At 38.1% G+C, this 19615-nt stretch overlaps 1 protein-coding gene across 1 annotated transcript; it reads left to right on the forward strand.

Annotated features, from left to right (window-relative positions):
* The first annotated feature begins 2040 nt into the window (after nucleotides 1–2040).
* taf7 (TAF7 RNA polymerase II, TATA box binding protein (TBP)-associated factor) lies at nucleotides 2041–18519 on the forward strand. Its single transcript, XM_057849490.1, has 12 exons — nucleotides 2041–2756; nucleotides 3074–3150; nucleotides 3226–3304; nucleotides 3385–3518; nucleotides 5876–5996; nucleotides 6074–6132; nucleotides 6532–6604; nucleotides 7805–7918; nucleotides 8192–8377; nucleotides 10489–10601; nucleotides 14161–14220; nucleotides 18270–18519. Exons 1-12 carry the CDS (start codon nucleotides 2738–2740, stop codon nucleotides 18312–18314), a joined length of 1080 nt encoding a protein of 359 aa, XP_057705473.1. The 5' UTR covers nucleotides 2041–2737; the 3' UTR covers nucleotides 18315–18519.
* The last annotated feature ends 1096 nt before the right edge of the window (nucleotides 18520–19615 follow it).

A 19615-nucleotide genomic window follows, 5' to 3' on the forward strand; every position in this document is an offset into this window, starting at 1 on the left:
ATCTGTCTTCTTTTGATATATGAAAGTTTTAAAACTGTTTCATCATTTAAAGATAGACTTAAGCCAGGATTTTGATTTAGAAGTATTTTACTACACAAATTTACTACTTTTCATTACAACAGAGCCTTTCTGAGAAGTCTACTGCTTTAAAATGGTGGGTGTTTACTAACGCCGCCGAGCCTGTCATTTCGCATCTAGTTGTATACGTATGTCATATCTAGGCGTAGATTGTAGGCTCTTGGCTACAGTCAGGAAATAATGGAGCCACCTAGCCTAACATCACGTTTGCTACAGCGTCACAACAAACACTCTTCTGTCTCCGTGTCTCTGACTTTTCTCGCGTCATTCAACGAACGTAGTAACGCATATTGTCTCGATGCCGAACCGGTGACAAAATCTGAACGGAGAAAAAAAAACGTAATGCACGAAAAACGTACAGATTTTGAACGTGCGGCGTACACATTTAAAAATCAGTGCTTGACAGGTATGCAAATAGTTATAAATTGCTCAGTTTTCAACCGATTTTGAAACGCCTTGATTTGCCATAAACGTCGGAGATGTACAAATTTAACGTCACAATTAAAATAATGATATATGGCGGAAAACACTCAGGTGACTTGAAGTTCCGTTCTGAGACCCCCAATTTGGCCAAATTTCAAAATTGTCCAATATGCATGTGTAATCATTGGAAAGCTTAAAATCATTTTTTCGGGGAAGAAACATTTTGAACAGCAGGGCATTAAAAAAAAATTTAAATAGCAAAACCCTAACTGGAGGTGAGAGCACAAGAGAGCATAATTAAAGACGTCATGATTTTAATGAGATATTATTGCGTCCTTACCACTTTTCGATCCAAAAACTCCATCTAGCATGTATCACCGAGTGTCAAGAAACAGATGTAAATGGTCACAGCCGGATTTTTTGGGTTTTATGAGTGAAACATGGTAATATAACAAAGGTCGCGATGCAGAAATTGCAGACATCAAGGAGTGGTCAATATTTTCTTTTTCGTATATTTATCCTTTTAAATGTTTTTTTTTTTTCCTTCTAATTTTTCTGTGTTTGGATCGATTAATTGTCATATAAAATATTGGGGAAACTGCGATAGTTACAAAAAAAAAAATAAAAAAAATTAAACGATAGTTAAGAGGTAGATATCAGTTACTTTTTTACAGACACCACTTTTTTCATTGGGACGTAATTTGTTTAAAAGTTTGAAATATAGGAGTGTATAATTTTATAGTTTTTTTTTTTTTTTAATCAAATATTAGACATCAATTAATGATTCTAAGCTAAAAATGACAGACATTTCGAATAATACCGGTAAATATAATTACTTACCTTCTTTTTATGGCTGGGTTGAAACAAAAGCGGTTGCGTGAAGTCTGTAAACAGGGGTCTCCAGGATAAAACGGACAAATGAAAAATAGTGCGGGGGTTTAATGTGCCCTGAATCTGCTATGGCAGCATATAGACATATTGTTCTATCAAACACAACAGTTCTTTTGGCTTAAAATACAGCAGTTTATTTTGAAGAGCGGTGCAAGAGCAGAACCTGCTTTTTCAGCCTTGTCTGTGTTTTCCGCCATATACTAGTATATATTTCAACAACCAGCTTGAATCATAGCCACGTTAATACAGTTTGTTATTAACTAAACTGTTCAGCATTAAATTCGATTAGAACAAAAATTCAAAATAAATTTTGCTTCTTCGAGTATTCGTTTAATCAAAGTGGCGTTGTAATGGTTTGTTTTGAAAATGTTTGCGATTAGTTATATTGATTTGGGTGGATAGACTGCCCTCTAGTGGCAACAGTGAATATGACATCACATCACATGGCTGAATCCAGCTGCTCCCTGTTAAGATCAACATAAGCTAACTTTTTGTTTAAGCGAATGTTTTTTAATGCATTCGTAATTTAGTTGGTAGGTATATTTAGCGATTTTTTTTGGTGGGAATATGTGTTTAAAACATTTGTCAAGAGCATTGTAAAAAAAAAAAAAAAAAGTTTGCTTTCATAGCGTTTAAGCTAAAGGACTTTGCGATGTAAACTAGCCAATTGTTCTTTTGTTGTACTTAGACCCTCGTGTATTTATTTTTTATACAGTTAAAGGCTCAGCTCAGGTATTTTATTTTATATGATTCTTATCCAACTTCTCGATTATTTGAACGAGCCATTTCATTGCAAGAAGGCCATTATTTGCCAATTTCCGACGGGGCTTTTTGTCATCTAGCATTATAGATGATGTGATGTATACAGGTAACAATAATCATAACAATAACAAACATAACATTAATTTAAAAATCTTACTCACTTATAAGCTACTTTAAAATAACATTGAACAAAAATAATACTATTGAGCAATATGTACAAATTCATTAATAGGTTATGTTAGGTAATCAAGTAAAGAAATAGATTAAAATTGGGGAAAAAAGAGTCGTTGTCCGAGTCAAAGTAGAAATAGTCTATTGAGGCAAAATTATATATAATTTCACAGGGAAAAACGTTCGATTCTACAATGTTATAAAACACAACGATACACTCGGATTTTTCTTTTTTCGTATTAAAATAATTTGTCTGTGGGAGGAAGATTTACGAGCAGCATTTGAATGCAGCATGAACTCCACCGTTTAGCCATGTTTCTGATTCACTCGTAAACCTGCACCAGTGTTATAAAAAAACAAAACTATCGACTTTATTTTATGTCTCGCTATTCACCGTCTTACAAAAAGCAACATGACGTCGAAACAGAAAGGTACGTTTGTTTTGCATCCCTTTTGGTTAGGTTGCTATGCTAACACTAGCCAACTAGCCTTTCTTCTACAATCAATGTCAACATGATGCAAAGAAAGAGATAGAAAATCAATGATATAATGTATTAGTTTTAATAGCATCGAATTTTAAGTGGTATCAAAATCATCAAATAGTTACGAACTGGCAGCAACAATTGAGTTAGAAAATACTGTTCTGCATGCACTTAACTCATTGGCTTCGTTGACGGAGATGTACGTCCAAATGATTTGAACTGAGGGCTCGCAGTGATCACATTATATTGTTATTTTGTCTTTCAAGCTGGAAAAGTTGGCTCCAAGAGTAAGGAGGACGCTCCCTATGAGTTGGAGAATCAGTTCATCCTGCGGCTGCCGACGGTGCGCATTTTCAGGGTTTTTGCTTATTTTTAAAATGCACTCTGGCCAATTTCAGTTTTTGTTTGTTTGTTAAAGGAATATGCATCTACTGTGAGGAGGCTTGCCCAGTCTAGTAGTATGAATATGAAGGACAGACTCACCATAGAATTGCATCGTGAGTCATTGGTTGAACATTTAAGGCCAACTTTTATATAGTGGAAGTAGTAATTTTCTTCTTCTTCTAATAATTCACAGCTGATGGTCGCCATGGCATCGTGAGAGTGGACCGTGTCCCTCTTGCCTGCAAACTGGTGGATCTGCCATGCATCATTGAGTCCCTCAAAACAGTGGACAAGAAGACTTTTTATAAGACAGCTGACGTCTGCCAGGTAGAGGGGTTGAAAAAAGAGATCAAAGAAAACGGAACAAATAATGATAATAAAATACAGGATTTCCCTTCTTAAAACTATTTTTTTTTAAAATGTATAAATTAAAAAAAAACATGAGTTGACAGGAATTTTGAAATTGTGACTACTTTGTGTTATAAGTAAGGGTGTAACGGTACATGTAATAGTATTGAACCATTTCGGTACGTGGTGCTCGGTTCGGAACGGATGCGTACCGAATGAGTTTCTGACGTAATATACCCCTTAGTTTTCGAGGATGTGAGTCGATCGGGTTACAGTTTTTTTGTGTAGATTATATTTACTCCGTCTTCTCTACTATAATGAGGACCAACACGGTAGGACAGTATAACCCAGAAACGTCAACGGCGCGACAACGTGGCCGCCGCGAGAACGCAGTGAAACACGGGCGTTAGAGTCAATCAGCCAATGCACACCAGTCGCAGCGCGGCTGCGTGTTAGATGCGTCCCAGGAGCGGCTCAACGCAACGCACGCGAAAAGAATGGCAGAGTTTATTATTTGACGCAAGAAGCGGCCCTCCCGCGTCAATACTACTACCGGTAGCTAGGATCGGGCCGGAAGTCACTCGTGTAAAAATACGGTGGATCTGGTCGATTTTCAAACTAATATACAATCGTAACCTACTTTTTTAGTCTATCAGATCTCGTGAGTGGTAGATCGGGGCACAGTTGACTTGTCTTTGTTGATTTACTGCTGTCTTTTCTGCTATAATAACCAACACGGCCCCGTGTTCAATACAAAACCCTCCTACCACAACAAAACAAGTAGGAACTAATATTCACATAAGAACTAAAGTTATACAACATAAAATATACAATATAAATAAACACTACATTACATTTGTAAAATATAAACACATAGTAAAATAAATAATAGCCCATTTAAATAAAGTAAATTCAAATGAGCTAAAACACCTGTAATTAAATGATAAGAATAATACACAGATCCTGCTTACACAATTAAATGTATTAATTTCTGTGTGGCGCTTTAACTTGAGAAAATCCACCAATAAAGCTTTTGAAAACCGTTCATAAGAAAAAAAAAAGTTTCATTGAGGCATTTCATTTGTAAAATACATGTTTACATCTTTGTCATTGGGATTGCTTTTCTCTTTAGCACAGGACTTCTTTTTTCTTCTTTCTTTCAGAAAGAAAGCTGACCAATACGCGGGGTCTGAAAGGCAAATTGTTGTTGGATTATCTTTAAATACCCACTACTTTTTGAGCAGGATTCTAGCTTTGTATAGGCTAATGTTCCTATTGTTGAAAGCACAAAAGTGTGTAATAAACAACTAGCACATTTATATTTTGCATTTTGTTTTCTTACTGTACCGAAAATGAACCGAACCGTGACCTCAAAACCGAGGTACCTACCGAACCGAGATTTTTGTGTACCGTTACACCCCTAGTCATAAGCCATTTATTTGCAATACTTAAACAGTCTTACAAAAAAGGCACAGACCTGAAATCTTAAAAAATGCAATTCAGTGCAATGTCAGAGAGCTGGGAGAGATTTGTTCACATATTGAACATTTGATGTCGCCATTGGGCTTTCACCAGACGTGTTTAAATTGTGTAAAAATATGTATTATTTTAATACATTGTTTTATAGGGCTGTTTTAGGCTTGCCGGGGGAGTCAGTAGAAAAATACTGGTAAATTGGTCATTCAAAAGGGTATTTGCAGCATTAAAAAAAACTTTTTCAAAAAATTTAAAAATTAATGAACAAAAAAGATGTTTTCTTTTTGTTTTCATTGAAAAGTATAAATAAATACGTAAATAAAAAATGAAAACAAATAAGAGGAAAGGTACTATAATTGGGCCCAAAAAATGTTTGGAAATGTTTTAATTCAACATCTGAAACAATCAAAAATTCAAAATAGTTCTCAGTTAATTTGATAAACATATAGGTATCGATTATTTGCTTAATTGTAGCAATCCTACAACATAACTATATGGCAACAAGGAATACTATGTTTTTGGGATAAGTTACATGTCAAACACAGTTTTTGAGTTGAGGGCGTCTTTGCAGGTTGTACTGGCACTTCTCAATGAAATATGTCATGTACTGGACTGTCTCAGAAAATTAGAATACACAATATTCTAATTTTCTGAGACAGTCCTGTATATTGTTCTATGTAAAGGACGTCAGCCAAGGTCGGCCCCCCACATTTTTACCACGCCAAATCTGGTCCCCTTTGCAAAAAGTTTGGACACCCCTGCTTTAAATGGTGGATTAATGTACAGGACTGTCTCAGAAAATTAGAATATTGTGTATTCTAATTTTCTGAGACAGTCCAGTACTCATTGTGTGTGGTCAGATGCTGGTGTGTACACTAGATGGAGACCTTTACCCTCCTTTAGAGGAGCCCACTGGCACCGATCCCAAGACCAAGAAGAAGGACAAAGACAAGGACAAGAAGTTCATTTGGAACCACGGGAGTAAGAAGACAAATGTGTTAATGCTTTACTTTATAATCGCCACTGCACTAATGACTTTGTTTTCCCCCCTCTCGCAGTCACCTGTCCCCTCAAGAACACGCGCAAGAGGCGATTTCGCAAAACTGCAAAAAAGAAGGTTTGCATTCAATTTTTTTTCCCTATTTGCCCTAACGCTTCTCATCAGTCTTTTTTAACATCCATCTCCCTCTTTGGCTTTTACCCAAGCAGACGTTTACATTTCTTATAACAGCACCTGCAGTGAACTTTAGATTTACATATAAATAAAGCCCCTCCATCTTTGTTGGTCCCGAAGGCAAAGAAACAAAAAAAGCAATTTTACAGACGCTTCTTTTCATCGTGAAGGAGCGTATGCTTGAGCACTACACTTCAACTCGGTCTTTTGAATCAATCTTCCCAAAGGTGCAGAGTTGAGTCGCATCGATTTGGCCGCCTTGTGTTTTCTAATCGCTAATGTTCTCGCTGGCACCGGGCCAGCTGCTGTAACCCACACTCCATCTCTTTCTCTCCCTCGCAGTACATCGAATCTCCCGATGTGGAAAAAGAGGTGAAGCGGCTGCTGAGCACAGATGCCGACGCTGTCAGTGTTCGTATCCTTTCGTGAACGCTCATTCATCATGACATGCGGCAAGGACAATATTTGACATACTAAATTAAATAAAATAGACTGTCTCAGTGGGTGGATTGAAAAACATGAACTGCTAGATTGGACAATGTTCATCTCTATTGATTTTGAGCTTGTACTGAGATCAAACAATTGAGGCAATTGCTCTAACAATTTGGCATGAAAGAAATATTTTCTCTGGCTGCTATTGACACCATTGAATATCCATTGCTGTTATTGGGTGTTTTTATTAATGTAAATACTTTTCTTTTACCAAATCACGTGGATGTCAAACTCATTTTTGCCACAGGCCACGTTGTAGCTTTGGTTTCAAGGGTGATTATGCTTGCCAACCCTATCCCCAAAAGAATATTTACTACCCTCGCCTTAAAAAAAAAAAAAATAACAATAATAAATCAAAATTATGAGTATTTTGTTCAAGATAATCAAAACGATATTTGTAACAAATTGGCTATATAGCTGGCATTTAAGAATAACTTAGAAGTAACAATATGTAGCAAAATAATACCTGATATGAATGGAGACCAACAAAAGGGACAAAGTGGCATGTGCTTTACTGCACTGCTGCCAGCGTGCTCCAATATAATAATCAGTCCACTATGACAAGCTAATTTTGAGAAAGATTTAGAAAAATGTAAATAGTCCTAACTATGCAAAGGACTGAAAAGTAAAACTAGTATTGGGTAAAAATGTATGAAGATTATTTATAAAAACACCACAATATAAGAATAAGAAAAATGCAGATATCATGTAAAATAAAGCATACGGGAAAAAATTATGGCAGATTTGAAATCGGCCATAAAAAAATATGTTTGGAAACAGTTAAAAAAATCTCAGCCTGTGATATTGCCAATTCCTTTAATCGATGAGTTGGTCATTAAAAGACACCCATATTTGTAGGTATCCACTACTGCTTGTAGTTTGTCAACATTTTGAAAGATAACAATCTGGAATTTTGGGAATGTTAGCAAGAAATGTAAAGTCAATTAATATGATTTGCTTTTACGGGTCACATAAAACAATATGGGGGCCAGATATCACCCCTGGGCCACTAGTTTGACACGTATGAACTACCACAACACTTAGTCTATGCTTCTACACATGTACTTGGGCTTGAAGTGATTGAGTTAAAAGGTGTGTGCTGGCCTTGACCTGTGACATACAGGGTGGGAAGTGATAGCAGAAGATGACATGAAAGATGGAGACCAGCATGGCTCTCTGGCTAACTTGGATTCGTCACCTGGCACATCGGGACACAAGTTGGGTCACGGTTCTTCAAGTAAGTGACCCGTTCATGAACACCAATGAGCTAAAATGGAAGGCTTAATGTGCCACGAGTGCAGTTTTATATAGATGAAAGCCCCAAAAAGTCAAACAAACATTTGCCAAGATAGAATTTAGAACAGTTTTTGCTTAATGACAGCTCTTAGCAAATGGCAGATGGTTGAAGCCATTTAATGTGACGTAAATGTTAACCTTCACAGCAGCTGACTTGAGCATCTCATTGGTACGCAGTGGCAGTTAACGGCCGATAACTTTTTACTTCGGGCAGCCCAGCGTGACGAACTGCGGGAGATGTTCAACGACATCAGCAGCTCCAGCGAAGATGAAGAGGACGATGTGGACCGTCACGAGGATGAGGACTTGAACATCGTGGACACGGAGGATGACTTGGCCCAAGACAAAATGGACGAATCTGACCCGGCGCAACGCGAGTCTGACACAAATAACCAAATAGGTGAGCAAGGATTTGTAGATGAACGAACCAGAGTTGCTTTAAAAATAAACAGTTTTCACAGTGACTACCCAGTAAGTTTATCAAATTACCACTTACAGCACGGAAACTAAAGATGAACAGTCTTCCTACTATCTTCCATAAATTAACTCATTGTCTGCCATTGGCATGGATTGGATGTCTATCATCTTCAATGGCTCTGTATAAGGTAATCAGAGTTTATGTTGACAACATTGGTGGCTAAAAAGACAAACCTGATAGTTGGTTTAAGGCCTGTAGGGGCTCTAAGATTGAGCCCTGTGGAACACCTCTGACATACTAGCAACAATGAGTTAAAAAAATCAATACAGCATACGGAAACAACAAGCCATCCCAGTTAAAATTTATTTAATGTCAATAGCAATGAATCAGTTAATGATCTTGGACTCTGATTCTTAGTAATTTATTGATTTATTTATTTTTCACTTATTATTCTAACACACTCAGTAAAAAATGTAGCAAAAGCTAAAAGTTTTGTGTGTCTTTGGGCAAACAAGTCAGGAAGTAACAATTACCCCCCAAAAAGTTATATTTTAAGATAGTGTAGACCAGGAATTTGGCCAGTGTCGTTTTAAAATTCTATTTGTTCTTTTTCCTCTTACTTTCTCATTTTTATTTTCTCAGTGTGGTCCTTTCACTCGTCATTAAGGTCTCAGAAAGAAAAAAATTGCCTTCAATTAGCTGCAAAGGGAGCCATAGTTATAGTTGCGGTGAGGTAGCGAGCCTTCACCATGGTGTAATTTAACGGCCGCTCCGTGTGCCGTCCCGAGCAGGACTTGTCCTTTGAGTACTTTAATCTGCTACCTTTGTCCTTTATAAATTGGTGTGTTGAAGCGATTTAGTGCAATTTGTGATATGCTGCTAAGCGACGACGGCGTCCCCCAACTGGCAACCAAGTGAAAATCTAAGTACAGAACCTGAAAGCACTACTGACAGTGTATCACAAAAGTGATTACCGGTACACCCCTCGCATTTCTGCAGATATTTAAGTACTGGTATATTTTTTCATGGGACAACACTGACAAAATGACACTTTGACACAATGAAGTAGTCTGTGTGCAGCTTATATAATGGAGTTAATTAATTTTCCCCTGAAAATAACTCAAAATATAGCTATTAATATCTAAACCCCTGGCAACAAAAGTGAGTACACCCCTTTGGAAAAACGTACATCCCTAAATGTCCAAATTGAGTACTGCTTGTCATTTTCCCTCCAAAATGTCATGTGACTCGTTACAGGAGTGCTGTCAGCATTTCTGCAGAGATTGAAGAGGTGGGGGGGGGGGTCATTCCCACCACCGTGCTTGACTGTAGGCATGACACACTTATCTTTGTAGTCCTCACCTTGTCGCCGCCACACATGCTTGAGACCATCAGAACCAAACAAATTAATCTTCGTCTCATCAGACCATAGGACATTGTTCCGGTAATCCATGTGCTTTGTTGACATGTCTTCAGCAAACTGTTTGAGAGCTTCTTGTGTACCGTCTTCAGAAGAGCCTTCCTCCTGGGGTGACAGCCATGCACGGCAATTTGATGTAGAGTACGGCGTATGGTCTGAGCACTAACAGGCTGACCCCCCACCTCTTCAATCTCTGCAGCAATGCTGACAGCACTCCTGTAACGAGTCACGTGACATTTTAGAGGGAACATGACAAGCAGTACTCAATTTGGACATTTATGGATGTACGTAGTTTCTAAGGGGTGTACTCACTTTTGTTTCCAGGGGTTTTGACATTAATGGCTATATTTTGAGTAATTTTGAGGGGAAAATAAATCAACTCTATTATATAAGCTGCACACAGACTACTTTTCATTGTGTCAAAGTGTCATTTTGTCAGTGTTGTCCCATGAAAAGATATACTTAAATATCTGCAGAAATGCGAGGGGTGTACAATGGACGTACCGTATGCTGCACTTTGTGTAGCGTAAATCAGTTATTATCATATATGAAAATAGATTCACTGCTCAGTTGTAATCAAAATGGAAGTTAGCTGTTTCTTAAAGACTGCTGCATTGGATATGACTAGACCAGACAAAGTAAGTCATGTCTTTCTGCTGTTTGGTCCTCGCAGTCATGGAGTACCAGGTGCAAATCAACAGCGTCAAGGCCAAGCTTCAGGAAACTCGAGCTCGGAAGAAACAACAGGAGGAGCTCATCATGAAAGTGGAAAACCAGGCACTTAAAGTGAGCGCACACACACGCTACCCCCCCCCCCCCCCCCAACACACACACACCAAACCAAACACAAAAAAACTAAGAGACAAATTTATATTTGCATAGAAAGATGTTACACAGAAAGGTTAGATTTACCAAACATCTTTTCATGAACCGAATTAACAATGTCAACAATCAACAAGTAATAACAAAGAAATTCACGTTAAAAGGTTGGGAAAGTAGGGCTAGTTTTGGTCAGCGATTGTGACAGAAAATTAGTAGGTCTCCTGATGTGACTTTGTGACTCATTTTGCCATGGTGTAAAGGGCTGTAACTTGCTTATTTTGTCACCGATATTAATAAACAAGAAATCACTGAAAAGCTTAGTCAAAGATAATATAACCTTGACTCTCCAGCAAGAAAATAATTTGTTAGTTCATGCACACAGTTGAGGTGATTGTGCGTTCTCCAGTACTTCACATCAGGGTTATCGGCGCACTCCTCCTAACAGTCGATGACTTGGGCATCAAATTGCCCCAAAATTGTCCCAAATGAAAAATGGCGACGAAGGAAAGTGTATATTATGGTTGCATGACTGTATATACATTTGTATATGTTTTAACAAGGGGTTTTATTCAACGAAAATATCTGTAAACGTCAAACAATTAGCCATTTGAAGTCGACCAATAGTAAAGATTTGATGAAACCTATTGCTGTTTGATATGGGGATCAGTTGCCACGTTTACATGGAGCCAAATATTCCAATTACAATCGGAATATTTGTTCAAACCGAATAAATGTGTTCCATATAAACACCTCATTCGGAATGAACAGGCCCAAACTGAATGGAATTTCATTCCGATTCACAGGGGTGGAATATTCCTTTTCCCAAACCGATTAGAAGTAAAATTATATCATGTAAACAGGGAAGCGGAATGGTGCCTGGTTGCGTTCTTTCTGCACATGCTCCGTACTGACGTGGTGACGTCACTTTGTGACGTAAGTAACGTCACTTGCAACATGGCTTCCAAGCACAGCGCACCTAATTGGAGTCCGGCGGAAAGATTGTATTTAATTCAAACTTTAAAAGAATTGAATATAATTGCTCGCTTGGACGGGCGTAAAACGAGGAACAGTGAACTATTTAAAAAAGTTCACGAGAGGTTACACGAAGCCGGAATAGACCGGAGCGTTGACCAGATTAGAAACCGGTGGAAAACCGGCTACTACAAGGCAAAAGAGCAAAACAGCAGAAGCGGATACGACCCCACAAACACAACAAGTGGGTTAAAGTTAAAACAGCAGCACTCCGACGATCGATCTCCATGTTTTGCAACGTGACGCTTTGTTTTGATTAATCTGCGCATGTCAGACGGCAGTTGTCAAACGTCCTTTCGGAATAAAGGCAGTCTCATGTAAACGCTGGATCGGAATAGATGAAGTGACATGTAAACAGCTGATCTGAAATTTCCATTCGGAATGATTTGAATCGGTATGAATAAAAGTCAGCATGTAAACGTGGCTAGTGTTGTCACGGATTACTTTAAAAAGTAATTTAATTACTGATTACTGATTACACCTAAAAAAAGTAATCTAGTTACTTTACTGATTACTTTATTATCAAAGTAACTAAGTTACTTTAAAAGTAACTTATCAGTTACTTTTTACCAATTTTTTTTCCTTTTGCTGCCTCAACATAAAAATAACTGAAAAATGTCATCGCGTGTAATTGAGTTTTTCACATAAGGCTTAATCTTTGAGTTAGCGGGGGTTTAATTAGTCGACCAGCCATTGACTCGCCCTAGCTTAACCATTCCGGAGCCCTAAAACTAACAAATAACTGACAAATTGCACAAAATTGGTTTAAATCAACTCCAACGACTAATTAAACCCCCACTAACTCCAAGATTAAGCCTGATGTAAAAAAATTCTGAACTTCCCCTTTGAAATAAAGACCTAGCCGTTAAAATGTTGTCTCCAAAAGTTGTAAAGCAATAAAACAAACAATAAAAATTAATGAAATGAACAAAAATCCTACAACGTAAAGTTGCCAGAGGAGGCAAGATGGATATTTAGAATTTATTTAAACCTAAGCTTTCAAACGCTGCCAACAACAACTTGAACAGTTGATTAAACTCGAACAGTGTCAAGATGTGTATATACATATATATACAGTATTGGCCAAAAGTTGGAGACACCTCAAAGGTGGATACTTTGAAGAATGTAGAACACAAAACCTGTTTTCAGTTATTTCACTTTTTTTTGCCATTCCACATGTTCGTTCATAGTTTTGATGTCTTCAGTGAGAATATACAATAGTAGTGAAAATATATAAAACGCAAAAATCATGAAGTGTGTCCAAACTTTTGACTTTTGTTTCAGTCTTCAACATGCTTTTCCCCCAGTCCCACAAATGTAAAACTTTGCCTATGATTACAAACTCTAAGTATAAAATGTACATAATTACACATATTATAAAGGCTGGTTACAAACTGTAGAAGTGCTGGCTGTCTCGTTACCTGTCGGCTTTGATTCGAGTTTTTTCGCGTTGTGCTGTAATTCCAAGTGCTTCCTTGTTGAATTGGATGTCGAGTTTTTAGCGGTCGACAGTCTTTCTGAGCCTGCGCAGAGTTTGCAACGCACGGAGATATTTTTGTCATCTTTACTGGACGGATATGTGAAGTAATGGCTGTATCTCCAGTGAGCAAATGCAGCCGTTTGTTGTATCTCTCCGGCTCCTTTACTGTTAGCATCCTGATAGGTAGCCACTACCCAGGCTATGTTGTTGACCGCCGTGGCAGACGGCGCGCACGCAGGCAGGACGGTAATACACGTGACGAGTTTTTTTCCACCCGATGAGAAAACGTGAGATGTGATGTCACTCCCAAACTCAAGCGCAGTATTTTCGAATGCTCTTCGTACATGACTACAATATTCTTCATTCTACATCGAATTAGAGGCAACAACAAAATAGTAACGCACAGGCACCGAGGAAACTAACTTTAATCAGATTACTGGCTTGGAAAAATGTAACGCGTTACTGACAACACTGATGGTGATATATATCGCCAAAACGATATAAAACTTTCTGTCGACGTTTTACATCTGCCGTCATTATCGCCATAAATAGATCCGTTCCTACAATAATGTACCTAAAAAGTGGCAATGTTGCCATGGCGCTTCCATGAAGGAAGGAAGCTAGTGAGCCCATAAAATCCATCTATATATGCTACTTCGTTATTAAAGTCGCAGGTTACGAAGGGAACTGTTGCAAATGTGAACAGATTGTGTTCAACCTGAGAGCTTTGAGTGTGACGCAGGGATCATTGAGCTGGCGGGACAGCGAGCAGACACGGGTGCCATTTAGCGCTCCCTCTGCCCGCCGTTTTGGGGCCGCCGTCTGCAATCGTTAGCGTCACGGTCACGGCGCAAAAAGGTCAGCCGTCTCTGACTGGCAATTCCGGGTGGCCTTTCTGTCAGAGAGGAGATAGTGACCCACACATACACACTCATGCACATTTCTGGCCCTTACAATTTACTGAGGTGCGAGGGGGCGATTTCAAGCAAATGTCACTTCTATTTTTCCTAGAACCGATTCCAAGCGTGTTTGGATGAGATCATTCAACAGGAGGAACGTGAGACGGAACAGGTAAGGCTTCCATACCGTCATGTCTAGGGTTGGGCAATGATTGGACCCGGTTCTAACACCGGAACCGTTCGAATTTTAAAATTTCGATTCCATGTTTCGATGCCCTGACCGCTGAGCGGGGAAAAAATGCTAATGAAAACCACGAAGAAGCCACAAGAAGGGCGTGTTTGTGCATTGCAACTTGATTACAACCATGGACACGGTGCGGCGGCGCTCAAAAGTTTGGCTTAACTTTACAAAAAAAACAACAAAAAAAAAAGACCAGTCAGCTCAGTGCAACATTTGCAACACAACTATATCATGCAAAGGTGGCTGCACGACCGGTTTCATGGAATATAGCCTACAGTGCCCTCCATAATTATTGGATTTATAATAATTATGTGTTTATTAGCTTCAAATATTTTTTTTTTCTAAATAATATGGGACCTTAATGGAAAAAAGAGAAAAATCAAAACCTTCAATACAAGTGCATTTATTCAGTGGGGAAAAAATCCACATAAAGAAATAATTATTTGACATCAAATAATGTGTGTCACAATTATTAGCACCCCTGGTGTTAATACTTTATACAACCTCCTTTTGCCAACAAAACAGCACCTAATCTTCTATAATGTTTCACAAGATGGGAAAAGACAGAAAGAGGGATTTTCAGCCATTCCTCTTTGCAGAATCTCTCAAAATCATTCAGAGACCTGGGTCCTCTCCTCTGTACTCTCCTCTTCAGCTCACCCCACAGGTTTTCAATGGGGTTGAGGTCTGGGGACTGCGATGTCCATGGGACGAGCTTGATTTTGTGTCTGGTGAACCATTTCTGTGTAGATTTGGCCATATGTTTAGGGTCATTGTCTTGCTGAAAGACCCAGTGACGGCCCATCTTCAGCTTTCGGGCAGAGGGCAACAGATTTTGATTTAAAATGTCCTGGTATTTCGAAGCATTCATGATGCCATGCACCCTAACAAGGTTCCCAGGGCCTTTGGAAGCGAAACAGCCCCACAGCATCACTGACCCACCCCCATACTTCACAGTGGGTATGAGGTGCTGTCTACATGCCAACAAGTTGTTTGGGAGGCATGCACGGAGAAAACCTTTCCTCACTCACTGACGTCACTTGTTTAAATGTCCTTGGTGAAACTGATATGATCGGCATGTTTTTCACAAAGAATGGTGGTCGTATAAACTGCATTTTTTTTTTTTGGCTCTCGAGTCACTTCGGTAAAAAAAACCTCTCGTCCGGCATCTCCTCCCGCCTGTGCCGTTCAGTCTGTCCAGCCGCCATATTGGCACCCGCGCCAGGCTTCTGTCTGGCTGTGGTGCTTGATGAGTTGATCCAGAGATGAGTGGCAGCGGCGCTGCCCGAGATAAAGCAGTCAAAAGCGTCTCTCCACCGTCACAAGTCCCGTAGCTTAGCTTAGTTTATGTTTGTTGACATTTGCTTTAGCCTTCGCGCTATCAGCAGCCTCTTATTCGTTCAAAAAATCTTTGTGATGCAGCTTTAAATGGCTGATCAGATTAGTGTGTTGAATGAGGATGCTTTCTTTCCGCCTCGTGGAATTTCTGCAGTGCATGTTTTGCAGATGGCGAGAGCGTCATTTGTTTCACACAAGGAAAAATCAACCGATGCCAGTGACAGAGCCGCCATGATATCCAACTGCCTCAACCCTGTTGTGTAATGCCGCCTCCTATATGACGCCATACTCCTCAACCCCTCCTCCCTCAGGGCTTCAGAGAGAGGAGGGGTTGAGGAGGCGGTGGTGCAGAAGTGGACAAAACTGCTTCGGTTGCGCACATTTGGAGGCCAAATCAAGTACCGTATTTTTCGGACTATAAGGCGCACCTGAGTATAAGTCGCACCAGCCATAAAATGCTTGACGAAGAGGAAAAAAACATATATAAGTCGCATTTTTGGGGGAAATTTACTTGATAAAATCCAACACATAGAACAGATATGTCATCTTGAAAGGCAATTTAAAATAAAAATACAATAGAGAACAACATGCTGAACAAGTGTACAGTATGATAATGTTACATGATGCATGAACAACGAAATGTGAACGTGGCCGGTATGTTAACATAACATAGCTATTAAGACTTATTCAGATAACTATATCATAAAGAGCGTGCTAACACGTTTACCAAAACCATCAGTGTCACTCCAAAACACCAAAATAACATGTGAAATGATATAATAATGTGTTAATAATTTCACACATAAGTCGCTCGAGAGTATAAGTCGCACCCCCAGCCAAACTATGAAAAAAACGGCGATTTATAGTCGGTATATAATTATCGGATTGCATTTTCGGTTGAATTTTTTTCAATATGAATTATATGTGTGACTTCATAATTGCCATTATCTACCGATAATTATCGGTAACCGATATTATTGTGCATCTTTAATAATATATTTGGTTTTGGAAGGCCTCAACAACGTTATAATGGTTTTTGGATTTTTCTTTGTTGTTTAGTTTTACTTAGTTAAAATATTTTCCCCTTCTTATTCAGTTTTAATTTGTTTTCGTGTTTTTTTGTAATTTTTGTTTAGTTTTTCGTAGTTTTAATATTACTTTTAGTATTTTTTTCTAAACTGGGTTATTTGTGCTATTATTTCTAAATTGGGTTTTGGGCTGCAGGTATCAGTTAGTTCGAATAATTTAGTGATCGGAATGGGAACATTTAATGTGTTGCAGAATGAATTTTAGGAAATGCAAAACAAAGGCTTGATAAGATTGCACTTTCAAAAGAGCATTAAATGCGAATACAAAGTAAAATTCCCGATTGTTTCTTCAAACTATGCAGAATTGCACTTTTGTTTCTTCAAACTATGCAGAATTGCACTTTCATTTAAAAATAAATTGAAATACAGTGGGGAGAACAAGTATTTGATACACTGCCAATGTGTTTTCCCATTGGCAGTGTATCAAATACTTGTTCTCCCCACTGTACCTGAGTTAAGCCTCAAATGGAATAAAAAAAAATACCAAATGAGGATGTAAGTAAAGAACAACTGGCTAACTTGCATAGCAAAAGTCCGCTCGCTTAAATGCTATAAAATGCAAATGATTTTTTACAATAATCTTAACAAATCGTTCAAACACATATTCCCACAAAAAACGGCTAAATATACCTATAAACTAAATTACGAATGTATTAGAAAACCATATTAGCTCAAACAACTACTTACAACAATAGGGAGCGGCTGGATCCAGTCATGTGAGACGAGTTATATAATATTGACTGTTGCCACTTGAGGGCGGTGTATCCACTCAAAGCAATAAAACTAAATGCAAACACTTTCAAAACAAACCATTACAATGCCGCTCATAATTAAACGAATACTCGAATCAGCAAAATTAGATTCAAAGCTTTTTTCTAATCGAATTACTCGAGTTAAGCAATTGATCGTTGCAGCACTAGTTATTTGTCAGTTGCAGGTTTGAGAAAGAATTAAATTTTTTAAAACTAACATTTTATAAAAATGTACTCATCTTTTTGAATTTTGTTATTTAATTATATGAAAACGAAGCAACAAGTGTCTTTAATTTTAATACGTTCCAGTAGTTTTATGAACACGCATAACAGTTTCATTCTTGTTCTTTTGTCCTTTAAATTAGTTTTCATTTATTTAAGTTTACAAAAAAAAATCGTTTCTAGTTTTCCGTCATTTCGTTCATTTTTGTTAATGATAACAACCTTGCAACTCATACATGAAAACAACAAAAACTGCGAAAGGCCCTTTGATTAATAATAATAATAATAATAATATTGATGATAAATGAATAAATAACTCATGTTTCAGTGGCACTGACAACGAAAAACATCCAATCCATTTTGACTGGGAAGGCTGCCAACAAGCATTCGCTGGCAGCCTCTCTCAGTCAAAATCGATTGGACGTCTATCGCCGCCAATGGCAGCCAATGAATTATCACATGTGTTGGGGAATTGGCTCTAGCATCTCCAGAGATTTGTTTGCCATTAAATCAGTTTACAAACTCCATATTCAAACATGTTAATCCACTGATGGTCTCCTGGTTGTTCCGCTCCCAACAGCTGGCCTCGCTACAGGAGCAGCTGGACTCACTAATCGAAAAGTGAGCACCAGGGGGCACCCTTACGACACCCTTGGCACCCCACATAAAATGGAGGAGGAAGATGAGGAGGAGGATTTGAGCCATGACACACAGTTGCTGTGTCATTCCTTTTTTGTTGGATATTATTACTTGGAGCACGTAAATTTATTTGCATCTCCGCTCGCATCAAGTTGTTTGTTGCCATGTCATTAAACTGTTTTGTTTAAACAGAAATATGATGTGTTGTGAATCTTGTGATTTTTGGAGCCAGCTGTTAATGATGGCTTCCTGATATGCACACTTGCAGACTTGAAGTTGATTTATTAGCCTTTTTTTTTTTTTTTTTAAATGCAGTTTTTCTCAGATGGAGACCTTCAAGGTGAGATGAATCAATTGTGTTCTGATTAGCTCCCTTGCTACACAATTGCTACACAGGTCCCTTTTATATACCTACCAGCATAAGAAATTTAAGAATTCTCTTTGTATGGTATTTTTAAAAAAAATGATATTATGATGTAAATTAGTTAGGCATTATAATTTTTTTTTTTTTTTTTTTAAAGTATATTATAGGGTCACCATATTTTGATTTCCAAAAAAGAGGACACCCGGCCCAGCCTCGAGATACTTGAATTTTACTCGAAGTTCACTCAAAGATGTCTATATCACTTCAACATATTTAAAGTGAGCCTCCTCCATCTGGATAGAAAAATTCAGTTTTATAAAAAAGAAAATATATATATGGTGGAAAACACTCAAGTGACTTGAAGTTCCGCTTTGAGACCCCCAATTTGGCCAACTTTCAAAATTGTCCGATATTCATGTGTGATACATCACTGGAAAGCTTAAAATCCTCAATTTTCTAGGGAAAGAACATTTTGAACAGGAGGGCATTTAACAACAAAAAAAAAAAATTTTAAACAGCGAAACCCTATTTGGAGGTGAGAGCATGAAAGAGAAGAATTAAAGACGCCATGAACGAGATGTTATCGTATACTTACCTTGTTTGGATCCAAAACTCCATGTAGCATGTATCACTGAGTGTCAAGACACAGCTGTGAATGGCCACAGCTTGATTTTTGGGGGTGAACCATGGTAATATAACAAGGGTCGCGATGCAGAAATTGCAGACATCAAGGAGTGGTCGAGATTTTCTTTTTCATATATTTACTCTTTTAAAGTTTTTTTTTTTCTTTTTTTCGTTGTTTGGATCAATTATTAATCATCTAACATATCGGAGAAAATGCGACAGTAAAAAAACAAAAAACAATTAAGCGATAGTTAAGTGGCATACACCCGTGACTTTTTTACACACACCATTTTTTTCAT

The sequence above is a fragment of the Corythoichthys intestinalis genome, chromosome 11, assembly GCF_030265065.1.
Source record: "Corythoichthys intestinalis isolate RoL2023-P3 chromosome 11, ASM3026506v1, whole genome shotgun sequence".
In the NCBI taxonomy this organism is placed as follows: domain Eukaryota; kingdom Metazoa; phylum Chordata; class Actinopteri; order Syngnathiformes; family Syngnathidae; genus Corythoichthys; species Corythoichthys intestinalis.

Bases quoted from the DNA above. Each gene is read 5' to 3' on its own strand.
- taf7 (XM_057849490.1), top strand. The intron at 3,305-3,384 runs GTGAGTCATTGG...AATAATTCACAG, and splicing joins ACTCACCATAGAATTGCATC to CTGATGGTCGCCATGGCATC. The intron at 6,605-7,804 runs GTATCCTTTCGT...TGTGACATACAG, and splicing joins TGCCGACGCTGTCAGTGTTC to GGTGGGAAGTGATAGCAGAA.